The 16,022-nt window shown below is 36.0% G+C and overlaps 1 protein-coding gene across 1 annotated transcript; it reads right to left on the bottom strand.

Annotated features, from left to right (window-relative positions):
- Positions 1-1,926: 1,926 nt before the first annotated feature.
- LOC137240641 (52 kDa repressor of the inhibitor of the protein kinase-like) lies at positions 1,927-13,549 on the bottom strand. The gene is made up of 3 exons (XM_067767141.1): positions 12,354-13,549; positions 4,771-5,461; positions 1,927-4,446 (listed from the first exon to the last, which is right to left on the bottom strand). Exons 2-3 carry the CDS (start codon positions 4,879-4,881, stop codon positions 3,637-3,639), a joined length of 921 nt encoding a protein of 306 aa, XP_067623242.1. The 5' UTR covers positions 4,882-5,461; positions 12,354-13,549; the 3' UTR covers positions 1,927-3,636.
- Between the last annotated feature and the right edge of the window lie 2,473 nt (positions 13,550-16,022).

Raw genomic sequence — 16,022 nt, 5'->3', positions numbered from 1 at the left:
TCAAAGTTTTAAAGCGTATTAATATATAGATGCTTATTGGGGTATCTCATTACATTCAGGAATGTTTTGCATTCCCGAATGTTGACACCAATAAGTATGTCAGTTTGTATATCTGTATGCCTCTGTAGAGCAACATAAGCAGAGGCATCAACTGAATTGGTTTCTGTTAATGTATGTATGTTTGTACATTTGTATGCTTCCAAAGTGAAGTCATACACAAAGCCCAGTTTAGCTGGTTGCAACAAAGTATCTTATTTACTTTATTTAAAAAAAATGTTCTGTTTTTGAAAAGCATCAGTTAACGTATCAAAAAAATTTTCGAATTTAAAGAGTTGAATGTGGACAACTTACACATTCCGATTTACTAACTTCAATTTTGAATAATTTTTTTTGCATTAAAATTGTAATTTTGTTTTATTTTAAAAATTTATTTTTCATTTGGGAAGACCATTCGTAACATCCTAATTGTTTTTTCTTCCCTTGTTTTAGGGTTTTTCACATCTTCTATTGCAGGTTCCCTCTGCATTGCTATTTTCTTCGAGAACTGAGAAACAGGAAATAAATATTGAAGTTGAGAAAAAAAAAACATTAAAAAAAAAAAAAACCATTGATAACAATTAAAGAATTTTTTTGGAGTAAACTGGAATGCCAGGTAAATACTGGGAACACCCTATTGCATGGGAAGATAAGGTAATTTTAGATGAAGGGAAAATAGATTATGAAAAAAAGATTCGATGGTTAAAATCTTTTTTTCATAATCTATTTTCCCTTCATCTAAAATTACCTTATCTTCCCATGCAATAGGGTGTTCCCAGTATTTACCTGGCATTCCAGTTTACTCCAAAAAAATTCTTTAATTGTTATCAATGGTTTTTTTTTTTAATATTTTTTTTTTCTCAACTTCAATATTTATTTCCTGTTTCTCAGTTCTCTAAATTTTCTTTTTTTTAAATTTAACCCATAAATTCTTGCTACTTCTATATATATTTTTTTTTTAAACGAAGCGTTTTACATATTATTCAATTCCTAACTTTAAAAAAATCCTAAGAAAAAACTTTCGTTTTTGCTAATAGTTTAGCGTCCGTAAAGGCCGCCCAATTTGTTTCTAAAATTATTATATACTTATATTAATTGCCCCGAGCGGTACGCCTCCGATCTCATTTTGTTGTTAACTTGAGCCAATTGAAAGGTGTCCTCCGATCCCGTTTTGTTACCACCAAATATTTGTTTTCAACTTAGTTTTCTATTTCCGCCAAATCCTTGCCGAAGAAGGCTTTCTTTGTTAAGTTCTTTATTGATGCCACGTAGTAGTACCTTTTGTTTAAATGCAAGAGTTTAACTGTATTGCAATGGTGTCAAGATTGTTAATTTCCATGTGATATTTATTCCTTATTATATTCCACCTCTATATATGCTCGCATGCTGTTAGTCAAAATTGTTGCCAATGCCCGTATTTCATGCCATCTAAACGCTGCTTAATTTCTTGATTGTACTGCTGCCGCTAACATCGTTTCTTTTTTGATTTTTAACAAAACTTTTTCTTTAACTTTTTAAAAAAAACTGGGCAGGATCTCTGTTCAGCAAGATCTAGCGAATTTTGCTTATGAGTAAATTTTCAGCTGATTGAAGATCAGGCTGGCAGGATCGCCTTGTAATGTTAAAAGGCGAATCCTGCTTAGTTTATATCCAGGATTTTCCTCCAGCAAGGTCTTCAGCAGTTTTGCTAATTCTTGACCCTCCTGGCAGGATCGCCATGTAATGTGACAAATTGATAAAAGAGTGTTTAGAATTTGGAAGTCTGATCAGTAATCATTTTATTAAAGAAATTCATTACTATTTATACAGAAGTTCTTAACCTATGCATATATACATACTTACATTAATATTTACATTCTAAAGGTGCATGACTCAATAGTGAGGAATGCTTGTCAGCAAATTATTGACAATATGATTCCCGCTTGAGCAGTTTGGTATGACGCATAAATGCATTAGGTGACTTTGTGAAAACGAATGAACTTATGGTAGTTACCTGGGTCAGTGAACGAGCGTTTGTAATGTTAAGCGTGTTTGAAATGGGGTGAATTCCACGCGATACTACACTATGTACATCAAATCCATGGTTCATAGCATTTATAATGTGGTTTGTGTATAGAAAAAGATGATCTGCCACCATGGAAACCGTGCTGTCGAGTTGAAATTATGTTTTTGAAGCTAAAAGTTAATTGCGGAAGAACAATTTTCTCGAATACTTTTGCGATCGACGATTGTATACAGATTGGTCTGTAGTGACTTGCATCTGACTTCGAGCCTGATTTGTGTAGTGGGTAATGTACGACGATTTCCAAGCTGAAGGAAACATACCCGTCTGAAACGAGGGATGAAGATAGCAGTTATTGGTTCTGCGAGTCCAACAGCACAGTTTCTAAGAAATAAGTTAGGTAATCCATCCGGCACCCTTTTTTATATCTAGCTTTAATAGCTCCTCGAAAACATCGTCGAAACGGGTATAAAACATTTTTATATTTACGTCATTACTTCCAAGTGCTATGTCATTGGCAACTGTACCGTTTCTGGGACGAGTAGGTTCGTTGCTGTCATAAATGCTGTTAAAAAATGAGGCAAAAAGATTGCTAACTTCGTTACCGCCGTTCGCGGACATATCACCCCACGTAACTGAGTAAGGAATCTCTACGTTATTAGATCTCTTTTGCTTTACGAATTTCCAGAATTGCTTCGCATCAGTCATTAGCAGATTTTCGATTCTTGATGTGTATTTGTTGTAACATGCTTGTCTTAGGATTTTACCATGATGAAATAATAAAAGTGATGTCAACAACATAACCTCACTTTTTCGACAGCTCTATTTGCCAGTATTTACTTGTATTACTAAAGTACTAAATTTTTATTGCTAAATTTTTCCTACAAATTTCCTCAAAAAATTTAAGTTTTCTGCAAAATTTTGTCTATAATCTTTTGGGGAATACAAAGTTATGTTCATGTTTATGTCTAAAAAATTCTGTTATCGGCTTACATAGTTATTGCATTTCTAAACGTATAGTAAAATCTACTCCGACCGTAGTAGAATTCAAAGGCAGTTATGTATGATAGACAACCCTCTAAATTATGCATGCCGAACTTGTCAGAATAAGGGAAAACATTAACGGGATGAGAACACCTGAATATTAATTTCATCATGGGATTTTACAATCCTGTCTCAATTTAACGAATTTTCGATAAGCACCAGGTGAACATTTTTTCTTGTATGTTCAATGATTTTAAGTTTTACTTCGTTGATCAATCTTGCTGAGTACAAATTCGGGTAGTTAGTTGCTCTGGGCGCTTGGATGGGGATAAACCTTCTTGGATTTTATTGTAGAAAAATTGACTTTTTCATCAGTTTAATTTTGGTTTGCATTCGCATACATTTTTCGCTAAGATAAACATATTTTCTGAAACAGATACCCAGACCCATACATCATAAATTTAAATGTTCTCTAACTTTTCTGAAACTGCATACTCTGATGCCTAAAATTATACCCAAGAAATTTTTTTGGTTGTACAAATTTTTCTGTATTTGATAGAGAATTGGTGCAATGGTGGCATAGTATTCGCACTTTTATGAATACATGGCTATAATTAAAGTCCGTTTAACATTGCGACTCTTCGAGGTACGGAAAAGAATTCTGTCAATACTGAATTTATGTCCACATTCACATTGCGATGTATATTCAAGGACGCGAGTCCATTAAGACGATCTTCTTTCATTGTTGACCTCAAGTAAGATTTTAATCGTCGCAGCGTCGAAAAAGAACGTTCATTTGTTGCTGTGGTAACAGGTAAAGCGGCCATGATACGAAGCAATTGATGAACATTTGGAAAAGCATCTATTTTACAAATGTCAAGAGCTTCTAGTGGATTTTGAATATCCATAGATGCAATACGTTCCCTCCACAGCTGAACTTCTCTTATCCCCGCTTCCGGGAATATATCATGTAATATAGTCTCGTATGATTTAAACAGTTCTGTGCAAGCCGCTTCCTCAAAATTTTGCATTCTTTTGGGGAAAAGGTAAGCAAAATTACACAGAATATTTCGCTGATTTAAGAACCGATCTTTGAGATGTGTGACGAATAGATCCAAGTATGGAATATATGTACTTATTCGATAGAAATCTTCTACCGTGTCGGTTACGATGCTACATCGATGTGTTTGCTTTCCAGCGAATCTTGGTTTTTGGACCGGGATTTCATATGTTGCACAGATCGCAACGACAGCTTCGAATATTTTCTTGAAATCTTCCACTGCGTTGTGTCGCCTTGTCATGAATACAGTTCTAGCAGCATCTGCTAATTCCAATGCTTCTCCCAGATCCTGATTTACGGTTTGAAGAGCCCGACTCAAAGGCAAAGTAATTGCATGGGTGGACTGAAGTACATGCAAAGTGACCTGAAAAATTAAAAGAACAATTTTGCTGTTGAAATACATAAAAATTAGAATCGTTACATCTTAGATTACATCTTAGAAAAAACTACATACTATGTATGTAAAATATATTTTTGTTTCTCCAGCAATTTCATTAATTTGTTAAATATATAACAAAAAAATCGTTACTGGAAGCTACGAATTTCTGTCATTTCTCTTATAAAAACCAAAAAATTAGTAAGTTCCAGTAACAATTTTATTTGTTAATGAACAGGCCTAATGTTTGTTTATTTATATAGCTATATTATTTGATATTATTTATTCGGACTAACTATTTGATGGTCTTACTTGAAAAGCTAGAGTTTTGATAGCCGAGAGTAACTGGAAGACTTCAGATGAGGCCTCGCTCCTCCAAGTAGTTGAAATTTCCTCCAAAGTTTCAATGACTGCTGGCTGCATATAGAGATACGTTGCAACTGCCTCATGCTGCTGTACCCATCTTGTCTCGCAAAGGCTCTTAAGTTTCTGCTTACGTAGAACATTTTCATCAGATTCAATTATTTTCTGAAAAGCAAGTTGTCTCTTTGGATATTTAAAAAATTTGTAGACGATCCTTATTGTGCCGAAAGAGCTCTGAATTTGAGGTATTTTACACGCGTCATTAACAGCCAAGTTGTAGCTATGAGAAGCGCAATGAGAATAGTGAGCTAAAGGATATTTATTTTTGATGTAAGATTGGGCCCGTGAAACTCACCGCTCATGGATTTTGCCCATCATAGCCTTGTCTACAAAAATAAGTGAGATCAATACCGGAAGTTTCGAGAAAACGAAGTATCGTTTTAGATAATCCTTTTCCAGTAAAATCGTAAACGGGAGTGAAAGCTATAAAATCTTCACAAATTTTAAATGCTCCTTCATCCTGATGCAAATATCTAACGCAAAGAGACATTTGTTCAATTCCAGCTATGTCTGAAGTTTCATCCGCTAACACTGAGAAAGCTTGTGATTTACTTACTTCACATATGATATGTTCTTGAATCTGCAAGTAGCAAATAGCGATCAGTTCATTTTGAATGCGTTACTTATATACGACGCATTTTTTGGTACGTTTTCTAACAGTGTTTGGAATGCGATATCACTTTTGGCTCGATATCTCAACAGAGCACGGAAATTCCCATCGTTTATCAAAGGCTCTACTAATGAAATTTTGCCTGTGTCTTGAATTCCGCGAAGTGCCAAACCTTGCCGACCACATAAAATGATCGTTTCAATGATTGGGACGAAGAAACTCTTGCTTTTTTCGACGAAATCAAGTTTGTTAAATGGCATTTCTTCTGCCTTTAGTTTTTCTAATGCTACTTTTACTTCCTGTTTGTTAAGTATTACAGTATTAAGGATATTTCCTTTAGCCCATTGTACGGCGTATTTTATATTTATTAGTTCATCTTTTATTAACCTTATTTTACTTTGCAAATCTACTACAATTTCATCGATTATACTATTATCCTTACTTATTGCATTTAAAATTGAATTTGTCATTGTGGTAATATTGCTTAACCTTTTACTAAAAAGTTCATTTATTATCGTTTGTTTATTGTTATTTTCGTTTACTTTCATCAGGTTGTTGTTAATGATTTCTAGGTCATCGTGGTCCGATGATCCAGCCAGATATTTCCACGCAGTGCCTTGGATATTAATAGTTGTTTCTTTACGTAGTTTCTTTATTGGTTTAAGGGATTCAAGGATTTCAAGGGTTTGGTTTGTTTCATGTTTAAGGATTGGATAAAGAAAACTGTTCATCAACACTAGCAACAACATCAGCACTGAAATCCAGCGAAGAATCAATCTTGCCAATAAATGCTACTTTGGACTAGGTAGGCAATTGAAAAGTAAAGTCCTCTCTCGGCGAACGAAAATCATACTCTACAAGTCACTTATCGTACCCGTCCTGCTATATGGGGCAGAAGCATGGACCATGACAACAGCAGATGAAGCGGCTTTGGGAGTGTACGAGAGAAAAGTTCTTCGAAAGATTTATGGACCTCTACGCGTTGGCGATGGCGAGTACCGAAGAAGATTTAATGATGAGCTGTACGAGCTATACGCAGACATCAACATAGTCCAGCGAATTAAAACGCAGCGGCTGCGCTGGCTAGGCCATGTTATGCGAATGAAAGATGATGCTCCGGCCAAGAAAGTGTTTCTATCGGAACCCGCCTATGGAAGCAGAGGTAGAGGGCGGCCCCCACTCCGTTGGAAGGACCAGGTGGAAAACGATTTAAACTCCCTTGGTGTGACCAATTGGCGCCGGTTGGCGGAGAGAAAGGAGCGACTGGCGCGCCTTGTTGGACGGCCATAACCGTTTAGACGGTTAAGCGCCAATTAAGTAAGTAAGTAAAGAAAACTGTTCTTAGGTAGTCGCTCTGATATGTGAGTGTGAATGTCCGTCAAAAGTGCTTCGTACTTATTAAGGTCAATTACGTGAATAAGTCTAAAGGTACCGTCCTGAATTTTGGCGAGTCCATTGTTTATGGTCACTAAATAGGAGTGCGTGTAGTCCAAAATTTCTACGTCTCCGTTAATCGGTAGGAGAAGATGGAGTCTGTAAATGTAGGAATTATTAACTTTTAATATTAATTTTATGTACCGTCTTTCCTGATTCGGTTATAATTGTTGTGCTTTTATCTTCTTTTACTATTTCTTTTCTGTACTTTGGGGATATCTTGGATCCTAATCGTTTGTCGATTTTTACGAGTACAATATCTCCTGGCATATATGTCTTTGTGGGTGTGCGTTTCTTGTTATGTTGGGTAAGGTCTTTATTCTGTTTTTCCCTGAGTTTTTCTGTAATTTCTCTCCTAGCTTGTTCAAATTGGCTTGGGTTTGTACTAACGTTTCGTCCGAAAAATACTTCACTGGTCTTCGTCCTGGTGTGGAATGTACTGTATAGTTGTACTCGTAAACTTCTCTGTCCTAAAGTTCGGGGAATGATGAGAAATTTCGTTCAGCTTTTAGGCAACGTATTAATTCTGTAAGGGTGGAATGAAAGCGTTCTATTTGTCCGTTAACCGAACTTTTATATGGAGGAGTTTTGTATATTCGGATGCCTAGGGTGTCCCCGAGCATAAAGGTAATGGATGCGGAATTGAGGCTTGTCTCATTGTCTATGACTATGAGTTCTGGGACGCCAAATTGGAATAAAAGTTCACGCAAGGGCTCTTTCACGTGTTCTATTGCTCTGGATTTTATAATTTTCGTCTGAAAATATTTTGAGAACTTATCGATTGCCGTTAGTACTAGGTTTTTTTCTGTTGCGTATATATCGATGTGAAGGATGTGTCCTGGGTACTGTGGTAATGGCGTCTTCTTCAATTCGGGGTTATTGGGATGGCGATCGTATTTATTCTCGCTGCATACCAAACAGTTCTTAATTGTATTTTTTATTTTTCTGGACATGGCTGGGAAAAAGTAGTTTTCTAAAATTTGGGTTTTATTTTCACAATGGTTTCGGTGTGCTCTTCGATGAGTCTTTATGATCATTTCCTCTTGCTCCTGTTCACTTATGATGTCCTGTACTTGTTTTTGGGTGAACCTTATTTTGTAATATCTAAAATGGATGGGGTAGATTTCTTGGATTTTCCCCATTACTGATTCTTCTGTTTTTATACAGTTTATAACGGATGGATTCAAATATCTTTTAAGGATATTAATGAGTCGGGTAGTATCGTAGTCTGGTTCCTCTACAATGTGTCTATGATATGTCGGGAAAACTATTTTGAATTGATATGTTGATATCGGGCCTGACTTTAAGAGGATTTGGTTTTTGAATACGTTAATGGGTGTTTCCAAACTGGGTATTAGGTCGTCTGAGGAACTATCGCTGGTGTGACAAGTGGCAGTTGAAAGGATATTGTTTTCTGTTCTAGGAGGCCTAGAGAGTGCATCGGCAACCACATTTGTTCTTCCTGGTTTATATTGTAGTTCATAGTTATACTCTTCCAGGATGCACTTCCACCTCTTCATCTTGCCATTGTAGTTTTTGTTGCTCAAAACGAAGGTCAAGGGTTGGTGGTCCGTAAAGATTACCACTTTGGGTGAACCGTATAAATAATTTCTGAAGCTATTGACTGTCCAAATTATCACTAGCATCTCTTTTTCGTTTGCAGCGTACGCTTCTTCGGCTTTTGTTAAGGAACGGGATATGTAGGCTATTGGTTTCCTGATTGTTCGAGAACGGCGCCGATCGCGTAGTTGGAGGCGTCGGTGGTGAGATGAAAGTCCTGGGTAAAGTCAGGATATGCTAAAACTACTTCCTTTAACACAAGTGAATATTTTAATTTGTTGAAGGCGTATAATGCTGTGCTGTCGAGGGTTATTTGTTTTTTACTGGATGCATTCTTCGAAATGCGTCCCTCCTCCTCTCTTAAGAGCGAGGTCAGGTCTTTCGCTAACTTAGCGTAATCCCTGATAAAGCGGCGGTAGTAGCCGGATAGTCCAAGGAAAGATCTTAAATCTTTCAAAGTTTTTGGACATGAGAATTTTTGAATTGCTTCGACCTTTGAAGGGTTGGTTCTGATGCCGTCAGGTGAGATAATGAATCCTAAGAATTCTACTTCTTTTCGAAAGAGTTCACATTTATCTAATTGTACCTTCATATTCGCTTCTTGTAGGGTTCGAAATATTTGTTCGATATTTTGGAGGTGGTTTTCTTCACTGTCGCCGAAAACTATTATGTCGTCGATATAGACATAACAGGTTTCACCTATGTAATTCCTTAGAATGTCATCTAAGGCCCTTTGAAATATGGATGGCGCGTTTTTCAGCCCAAAAGGGAGTCGTGTAAACTCATACTTGCCATTGTTGACAGAAAAGGCTGTTTTTTCGATGTCAGATTCCTTTAAAGGTATCTGATGGAATCCGCTTTTTAAGTCCAGTACGGAAAAGTATTTATTATTTCCTAGTTGCGCAATTATTTCGTTAATCTCGGGACGCGGATACCTATCGGCCACAGTTACGTTGTTCAATTTCCTAGTCGATTACGAGTCTGTACTTTTTTTCCCAGAGGCATCTAGTTTTTTTGGGGCTACCCATACAGGTGTGTTGTATGGGGAACGCGATGGCCTTATTATGCCATCATTAAGTAAGCTTTGAATTTCGTTGGTGACAAATTCTCTCATTCCAACAGGGTGTGGGTAATACCTAGTGTATACGGGCGTGTCGGAAGACGTCCTTATTTCGTCTACTACGGTAGTTGTGTAGGTTAGCTTTTCCTTTGGCTCAGTAAATAATTGATCATATTTTTTTACAAGTTGTTGCATATAAAATTTTTGAGAGGGTGTCATATGTTCGGTCCTAACTTCGATTTTGTTTACGGCAGGGGAAAGCATTTGTTTAATTTTAACTTCTTTACCATTACCGAACTTGATTATATTATCACGAACGTTAATGGTTACGTAGAAATCTTTGAGACTATCGTTGCCGATGATCCCATCAAAGGATTTTAACTCTGGCAAAATAAAAAATTTTAAATTTGTATTATCTTTTCCAAAAAGATTTATTATTGTGTGGTGGGTGATCTTAATTTGACCCGCTATTGAATTTGCGAAAAAGGGTTTTTCGTTGGGGATGGGTTTCTAGACAAATTGAGGTTGTATATAGTTTTTACTTGAACCGGTGTCTATTAATATTTTAAGGATTTTCCCGTTCCTCGTTCTAAACTCAACGTAGGGTAACGAGGAACTCTTCATCCTAAAAAATTAACGTCAATATAATCTGCTTGATTATCGTCAGGGTGTTCTTGCAGTAAATCTTCGTGCTCTGCATTGGCGACGTATCTCTCGTATTCCTCTTCAGTTGGTGTCCAGTTTTGGTGATGGTGCTGGTCTTCCTGGTAATATTGTTCGTCTTGTGCGGCTGTGTATATGTGAAAATTCCGTTGCTGTTTAAGTGGAAATTGTTGCGAAAGGTTTGACGTCCTTTTTTCGGCTGGTTTATTGAAATTTGGCCTATTCATGTAGTTTAGTGCTCTCGACTGGGTGGAGCGATCGATTTTCATAGGCTCTGGACGAGGTTGCTTCGGAGCCGTTGGTCTAGGTGGTTGGGTTTGGCGATAGTTTTGCCAAGGTTGTTGAAGTTGATGGTTTGGTTGGGTGACTTGTTGGTAATATTGGTTGAACTGTTGGTGTCGAGGTTGCATGTGCGGTCCTGGGATATACGCGAGTTGCGGATAGAATAGTTGAGGTTTGTACTGCGGGTTCCTTGGTGGCAGTGGAGGTGTGATAATGGGATTGGCTTTTCGAGTCGTGCTTGGTTGTGTAAAGGCATAGCTGCTACGGGCAACTTGGGTTTGAGACATAAGTGTAGGGCTTGTGGGAGATCCTCGGGCTCTTTCATCCCTATGAGTCGGGGAAGATCGCCTTTTAAGCCTCTAATAAATGTGTCAAGGGCTTTATGCCTATAAGTCTGTGTAAGGAGCGAGAGTGACTCCTGGCTTATTTCCAGACTTGTTAATTTGTTTAGTATTAAGGACAGGTGAGTGTAAACGTTTTGATAGAATTCTTGGATCGTACAATTTCCTTGCACCAAGGATGTGAGTTGGCATTCAAGAGTGGTAATATCTCTCTTATCCGCATAGGGTAGTGATAAACATCTGGAAATTGCTTTCCAGTCAAGGGGCGTGCTGTATGATTCTAAGGCAATGTCTGCACTGCCGACAATTTTATTTCTAATAACGGATAGAATGCCAAAATATTTAGGGGTTCCTCTTAGTGAATCGTAAATTTTTAAGACCCTATCGATGCTTTTCTTCCAGGAGCTGTATTCGCCTGGGTTTCCGTTGAAATCTCGGATACTGCGTACTATGTCCGGGACTTTGTCAAGATCTGAGAGTTGGCCTTGGAGCTCTGGTCTAATAGTTTCGTCAGTAGCGTTGGTTAAGTCGGCGTTGGGATTAAGTAGGGCTTGGAAATGTTGTCGTCCTTCGTTCCTAAGTATTCTAGTGACAACTGAAGTAATTAGGGCTTCTAATTCGGTAGTGGAGTTGCTTTGGCTACTTGATGTTTGAGGTAAGGGTTGGGCTGGTTGGGGAGCTTGATTAGCTTGGGGGTTCAGCACACTTGGTCGGATCGTTTTATGGGCGTTTATACTTTTTTTAATGGCTATTTGTTGCTATAGTTTATTTCTTAGCCTTTCCTAAATTTTTATATTATGGGTGGTGAATCGAAGATTTTTTTTCTTTTTTTTTTTGTACAACCTAGTATTGTAGTTTAGAATCTGATTGTTAAATCCTATCCTATGTCCTACTGTTAGTTTCTTTCTATTTTGAATGTTCTTATACTCTTAAATTTTCTCTAAATTAGTTTCTTTTCTAAATTCACTTTTCTTTAAAAATTATCTCACTTAAAATTTTTTCCTATTAAATTTCCTTTAAATAAATTTTCTTTTCTTACTTTCACTTTCCTTTAAAAAATTTTCTGCTTAATTCATAGATTTTCCTATAAAATTACATGTTTTAAATATTTTTATACTATTAAATTTTTTTTAAATAAATTTTCTTTTCTTGTTTTCACTTTTCTTTAAAAAATTTTCCGCTTAATTCATAGATTTTCCTATAAAATTACTTGTTTTAAATATTTTTATACTATTAAATTTTCCTTAAATAAATATTCTTTTCTTATTTTTACTTTTCTTTAAAAATTTTCATTTGATTCACAAGTTTTTCTTAAAATTCTAATTTCCTTACGCTATAATCAGGAACATCCTCGTCTCCTGGGCAGGCGTCTAATAACTGTGTATTTCCTTTTTGCTTTCGCTACTGGGGGGGCCTCTTTTCCTGCACTTGATCCTTTATCGGGTTGACGCGATCGTTCCGGATTGGCGCTTGTTTTTTATCGGTCGATTAAGCACTTTAACTGATTTCCGATTAAACTCACGGTGGCTTGCAGCTGCTTGAGGTGTCTTTGCCACAACGATTTTATTGCGCGTTTTTGCCCGATTATTACCGCTCGGGCGCCAGCTAGGATTTTACTACATTAAATCCTTAAAAAAATATTTTTGGTGGACACGAAGTCCGACTTTATTCGTTCACTTTCAAATTAGAACTGATTTTACAATTATTCTTAATTCTAATTTACAGCTAATTCTACATTTGTATGTTTGTCAGGTCACGTTGCACCTGCATGTGCTGGGAATATTTGCCTGGTTTGTTGTAGCAGCGTCATCATATTTTGGTAGCGCGTGTGGTGTCGTTTGCCCATGGGAGACAATCAGGTTAAATGTTCGCATTGTCACTTGATATTGCTGTGATGCAATAATTTTGTTATTGCAACGTTTGTTGTGTTAACTTGCAGCTGAAGTCAATAATTTTTTTAATTTGGTTCGCAGACCTGTTGTGATTGCATAATATAGTGATACATTAATTATTTCTCTGCTTTTCTTCTGTCGAGTGAAAAACGCGCTTATCTACTATTTTAGGAGTACCATTTATGTATTTAATTGTCTTCTTGGTGTCACCATTCCTTGTAAGAGCTTCCAGTTCAGACCTTAATGCTTGGAGGTGTTCTTGTTGCGAGCGTGTTAAATCTGCCTTGAACGTGTTATTTGAGTCTGTCGCCGGTTTTTTTTTTTGTGCTCATTAAAGTCCGGGCAACTGTTACTGATGGAGTGTTGATGATGAGTGGGCGGTTCTTGCCTTCAGTTTTACGCCCGAGTCGTCTCAATTTAAAACTTGATACGGCTTCTGCCATCCCTTGACGGATAAGAGCAGCAACCCTGCTTCGATCATAGTTTAGACGATCACTACCATCGGTGTAATGAAACTTCAAGTTGTCTAGTTTCTGGTCATTTATTGACTGCCTGAACGTGTGTTTTATTCTGATCATCGGATGTGATGAGAGTATGAGAAATCCAGCTTAGACATACCATCATACATATATACATTACTTTAGTTAGTTATCAAAACAGGTTTATACTGTTATACTGCAACTTTAAAGTGTGTATAAAAAGTATTACCACATCTCCCCTTTTTAATTTTTATGATTAGTACATTGTTGTATTGAATTCATTCAATTTCATTGGATAATATTAATAAGGAACTTATAACTAATAATATGTCTACAATTGCTTTGTATATATTCAATTTCATCGAATATTACTTAGTACTTACATATGTATATCGAATAATAATGTTTTGAGAATTAGTATACAATTATGCGACCAAATTCAAGTATGTTTACATTTCAAATATATTCATTTACGATTTCTTAAAAAAAAGGAATTTCTGCGATAAGACTTTCCATCATCCCTTTGAACTATGTCAGAACGTTGAGAGGAATGCTTTTCTACAATTTTTGCGGGAATCCAAATTCTTCATTCTTTTAACCATACTCTATCTCCTTTTTCGAAATCATTTTTCTCAATTGATATTTTTTGTTACTTACATTGTTATTGTTTAAGACCGATTATATTTTCTTGGCAACTTCTGTGTTTTTATAAAACTTGTCGCTCCCTGGAACTAAGGTTCTTGTTTGCCTACTCATTTATAACTGCGCTGGCGAGTACTCTGAGTTCTTAATGGGCATATTCCTATACTCTAAAAGTGCATGCCATAAATTACTTTTCTCGTCATTACACTTATGAACAAGATTTTTGGCTACTTGAACCATGCGCTCTGCAAACCCATTCGATTTAGGATAATTTGGGCTTGTGGTAGTCGTTTTAATATCTAAATCTTTCGCCCATTGTCTAAATTCAAAAGACCCAAATGGAACATTGTCGGCTATAATCTCAAGGGGATAACCGTGCGTAGAAAAAATGACATTGAGTTTTTCTGAAAGAGCTTTTTCTGTCTTTTTAACTAGTGGCACTATTTCTAAATATTTTGAAAAGTAATCGGATAGAACTAAAAATTCTTTGCTTCCTACTTCCATAGTATCCATTGCTATTTTCTCAAAAGGTCCATTTGGGATAGAATGATTTAAAAGGGGTTCCTTCGCGTTAGAAGCTTTACATTTTTTACCTATTCTACATTTGACAACCATATGTCTTGATTCATATTGGGCCAGTATAAAAGCTGTTTTGCCCTATTTTTAGTTTTCTCTATTCCCAAATGGGATCTGTGAAGTTGTTTTAGTACGACTACGCGAAGAGTTTGTGGCATAAAAATGCGGTCATCCAAAAATACCACCCCATCTTCTATAAATATACTCATTCTGTGTTTCCATAAGTGTTGTAAATTTCTATCTAATTTAGTTTTATCTGGCGGCCAACCATTTTTAACATAACTCATAACAACTTTCAATACACTATCTTTTTCTGTTTCTTCCTGTATAGTGATTTTCCTGTCATTGCTTACGTTTATAGTGTGGACCATGTCTTCCAATCCTTTAATATCTACCTCATTCTCGACATTTGTTACGATACTACGTGATAACCGATCTGCTAGATAAAGATATTTCCCTGGCAAGTATGTAAAACTTAAATCGTATTTTTGAAGTTAATAAAACCCATTAGTCTCTGCAAGTCTTTCTTACAATTTGGAGCTTTTAAATCATCAATCCCTTTCAGTCTGTTCTTATCTATTGATATTGCTCTTTCAGATATTGTATGACCTAAGAAATTAACTTCACGTTGCTTCCATTGAATCTTTTTTTATTAAATTTAATATTGTTCTCAAATTGCACTAACTCTACAGTTTTATCGTGTTCTTCTTCATTTTAAGCTGCTATAAGTATATCATCAATATAAATAGAAACATTTTCAATATCTCCGAAGTTTTCTTCGTTACATTTTTCAAATGCTATTTTCAAGCCAAAAGGTAATCTCATAAACCTATAACAACCAAATGGCGTGCTAAAGGTGCAAAGCTCTTAGATTTTTCATTCAATGCTATTTGCCAAAATCCGTCTTTTAAGTCGAAGACTGAAAATATTTTCTTATTAAGCAAATTTGGTTTTATTTGTTCAAATGTCGGCATTTCATAAAAATTATCTTTTATAGCATTCCTGAGTTCTTTCGGATTAATGAAAATTTCTAATTTTTTGTTCGGTTTCTCAACTATAACTATATTCGAAATCCATGAGCTTGGCTTATCATTTTTCTCAATAATACCTTTATCACACAAATTGTTTAGTTCCTTTCTCAAAGGTTCCCTTAGAGATAATGGTATTCGTGATGCCGGCTTCGAACACGGCTCGGCATTATCTTTTATTTCAATTGGAAAATTGTTTTTAAAACACCCTAACCCGCTGAAAATGCTGTTGTATTTATTAATTACGTCGTAATTTTGCAAATTTGTAATGCTATTAATTCTTTTAATAAGTCCTAAGTGAACACAAGTTTCCAACCCTAAAATTGGGGTCGAATCTATCTCACTAACTACGAACAATTTTATGTACTCCATTTTGTTTTTGACATTGCAATTCAATATCACATAGCCTAACTTTTCAATTGTTGTACCGTTATATGCTACTAAACATTCATTGCTTTCTTTAATCCTAGTAAATTTCAATTCCTTCATATTTCATGGCTCCAGTGTCCAATTTAAATAAAATTTCTTTGGCCTGAATTTTAATATTTACATACCAAATATTTGAATTGCCTTT

Source organism: Eurosta solidaginis, chromosome 2, assembly GCF_040869045.1.
Source record: "Eurosta solidaginis isolate ZX-2024a chromosome 2, ASM4086904v1, whole genome shotgun sequence".
Taxonomy (NCBI): Eukaryota; Metazoa; Arthropoda; class Insecta; order Diptera; family Tephritidae; genus Eurosta; species Eurosta solidaginis.
The sequence above is the reverse complement of the archived record's forward strand: the minus strand, read 5'-3'. Positions and strand labels throughout refer to the sequence as shown.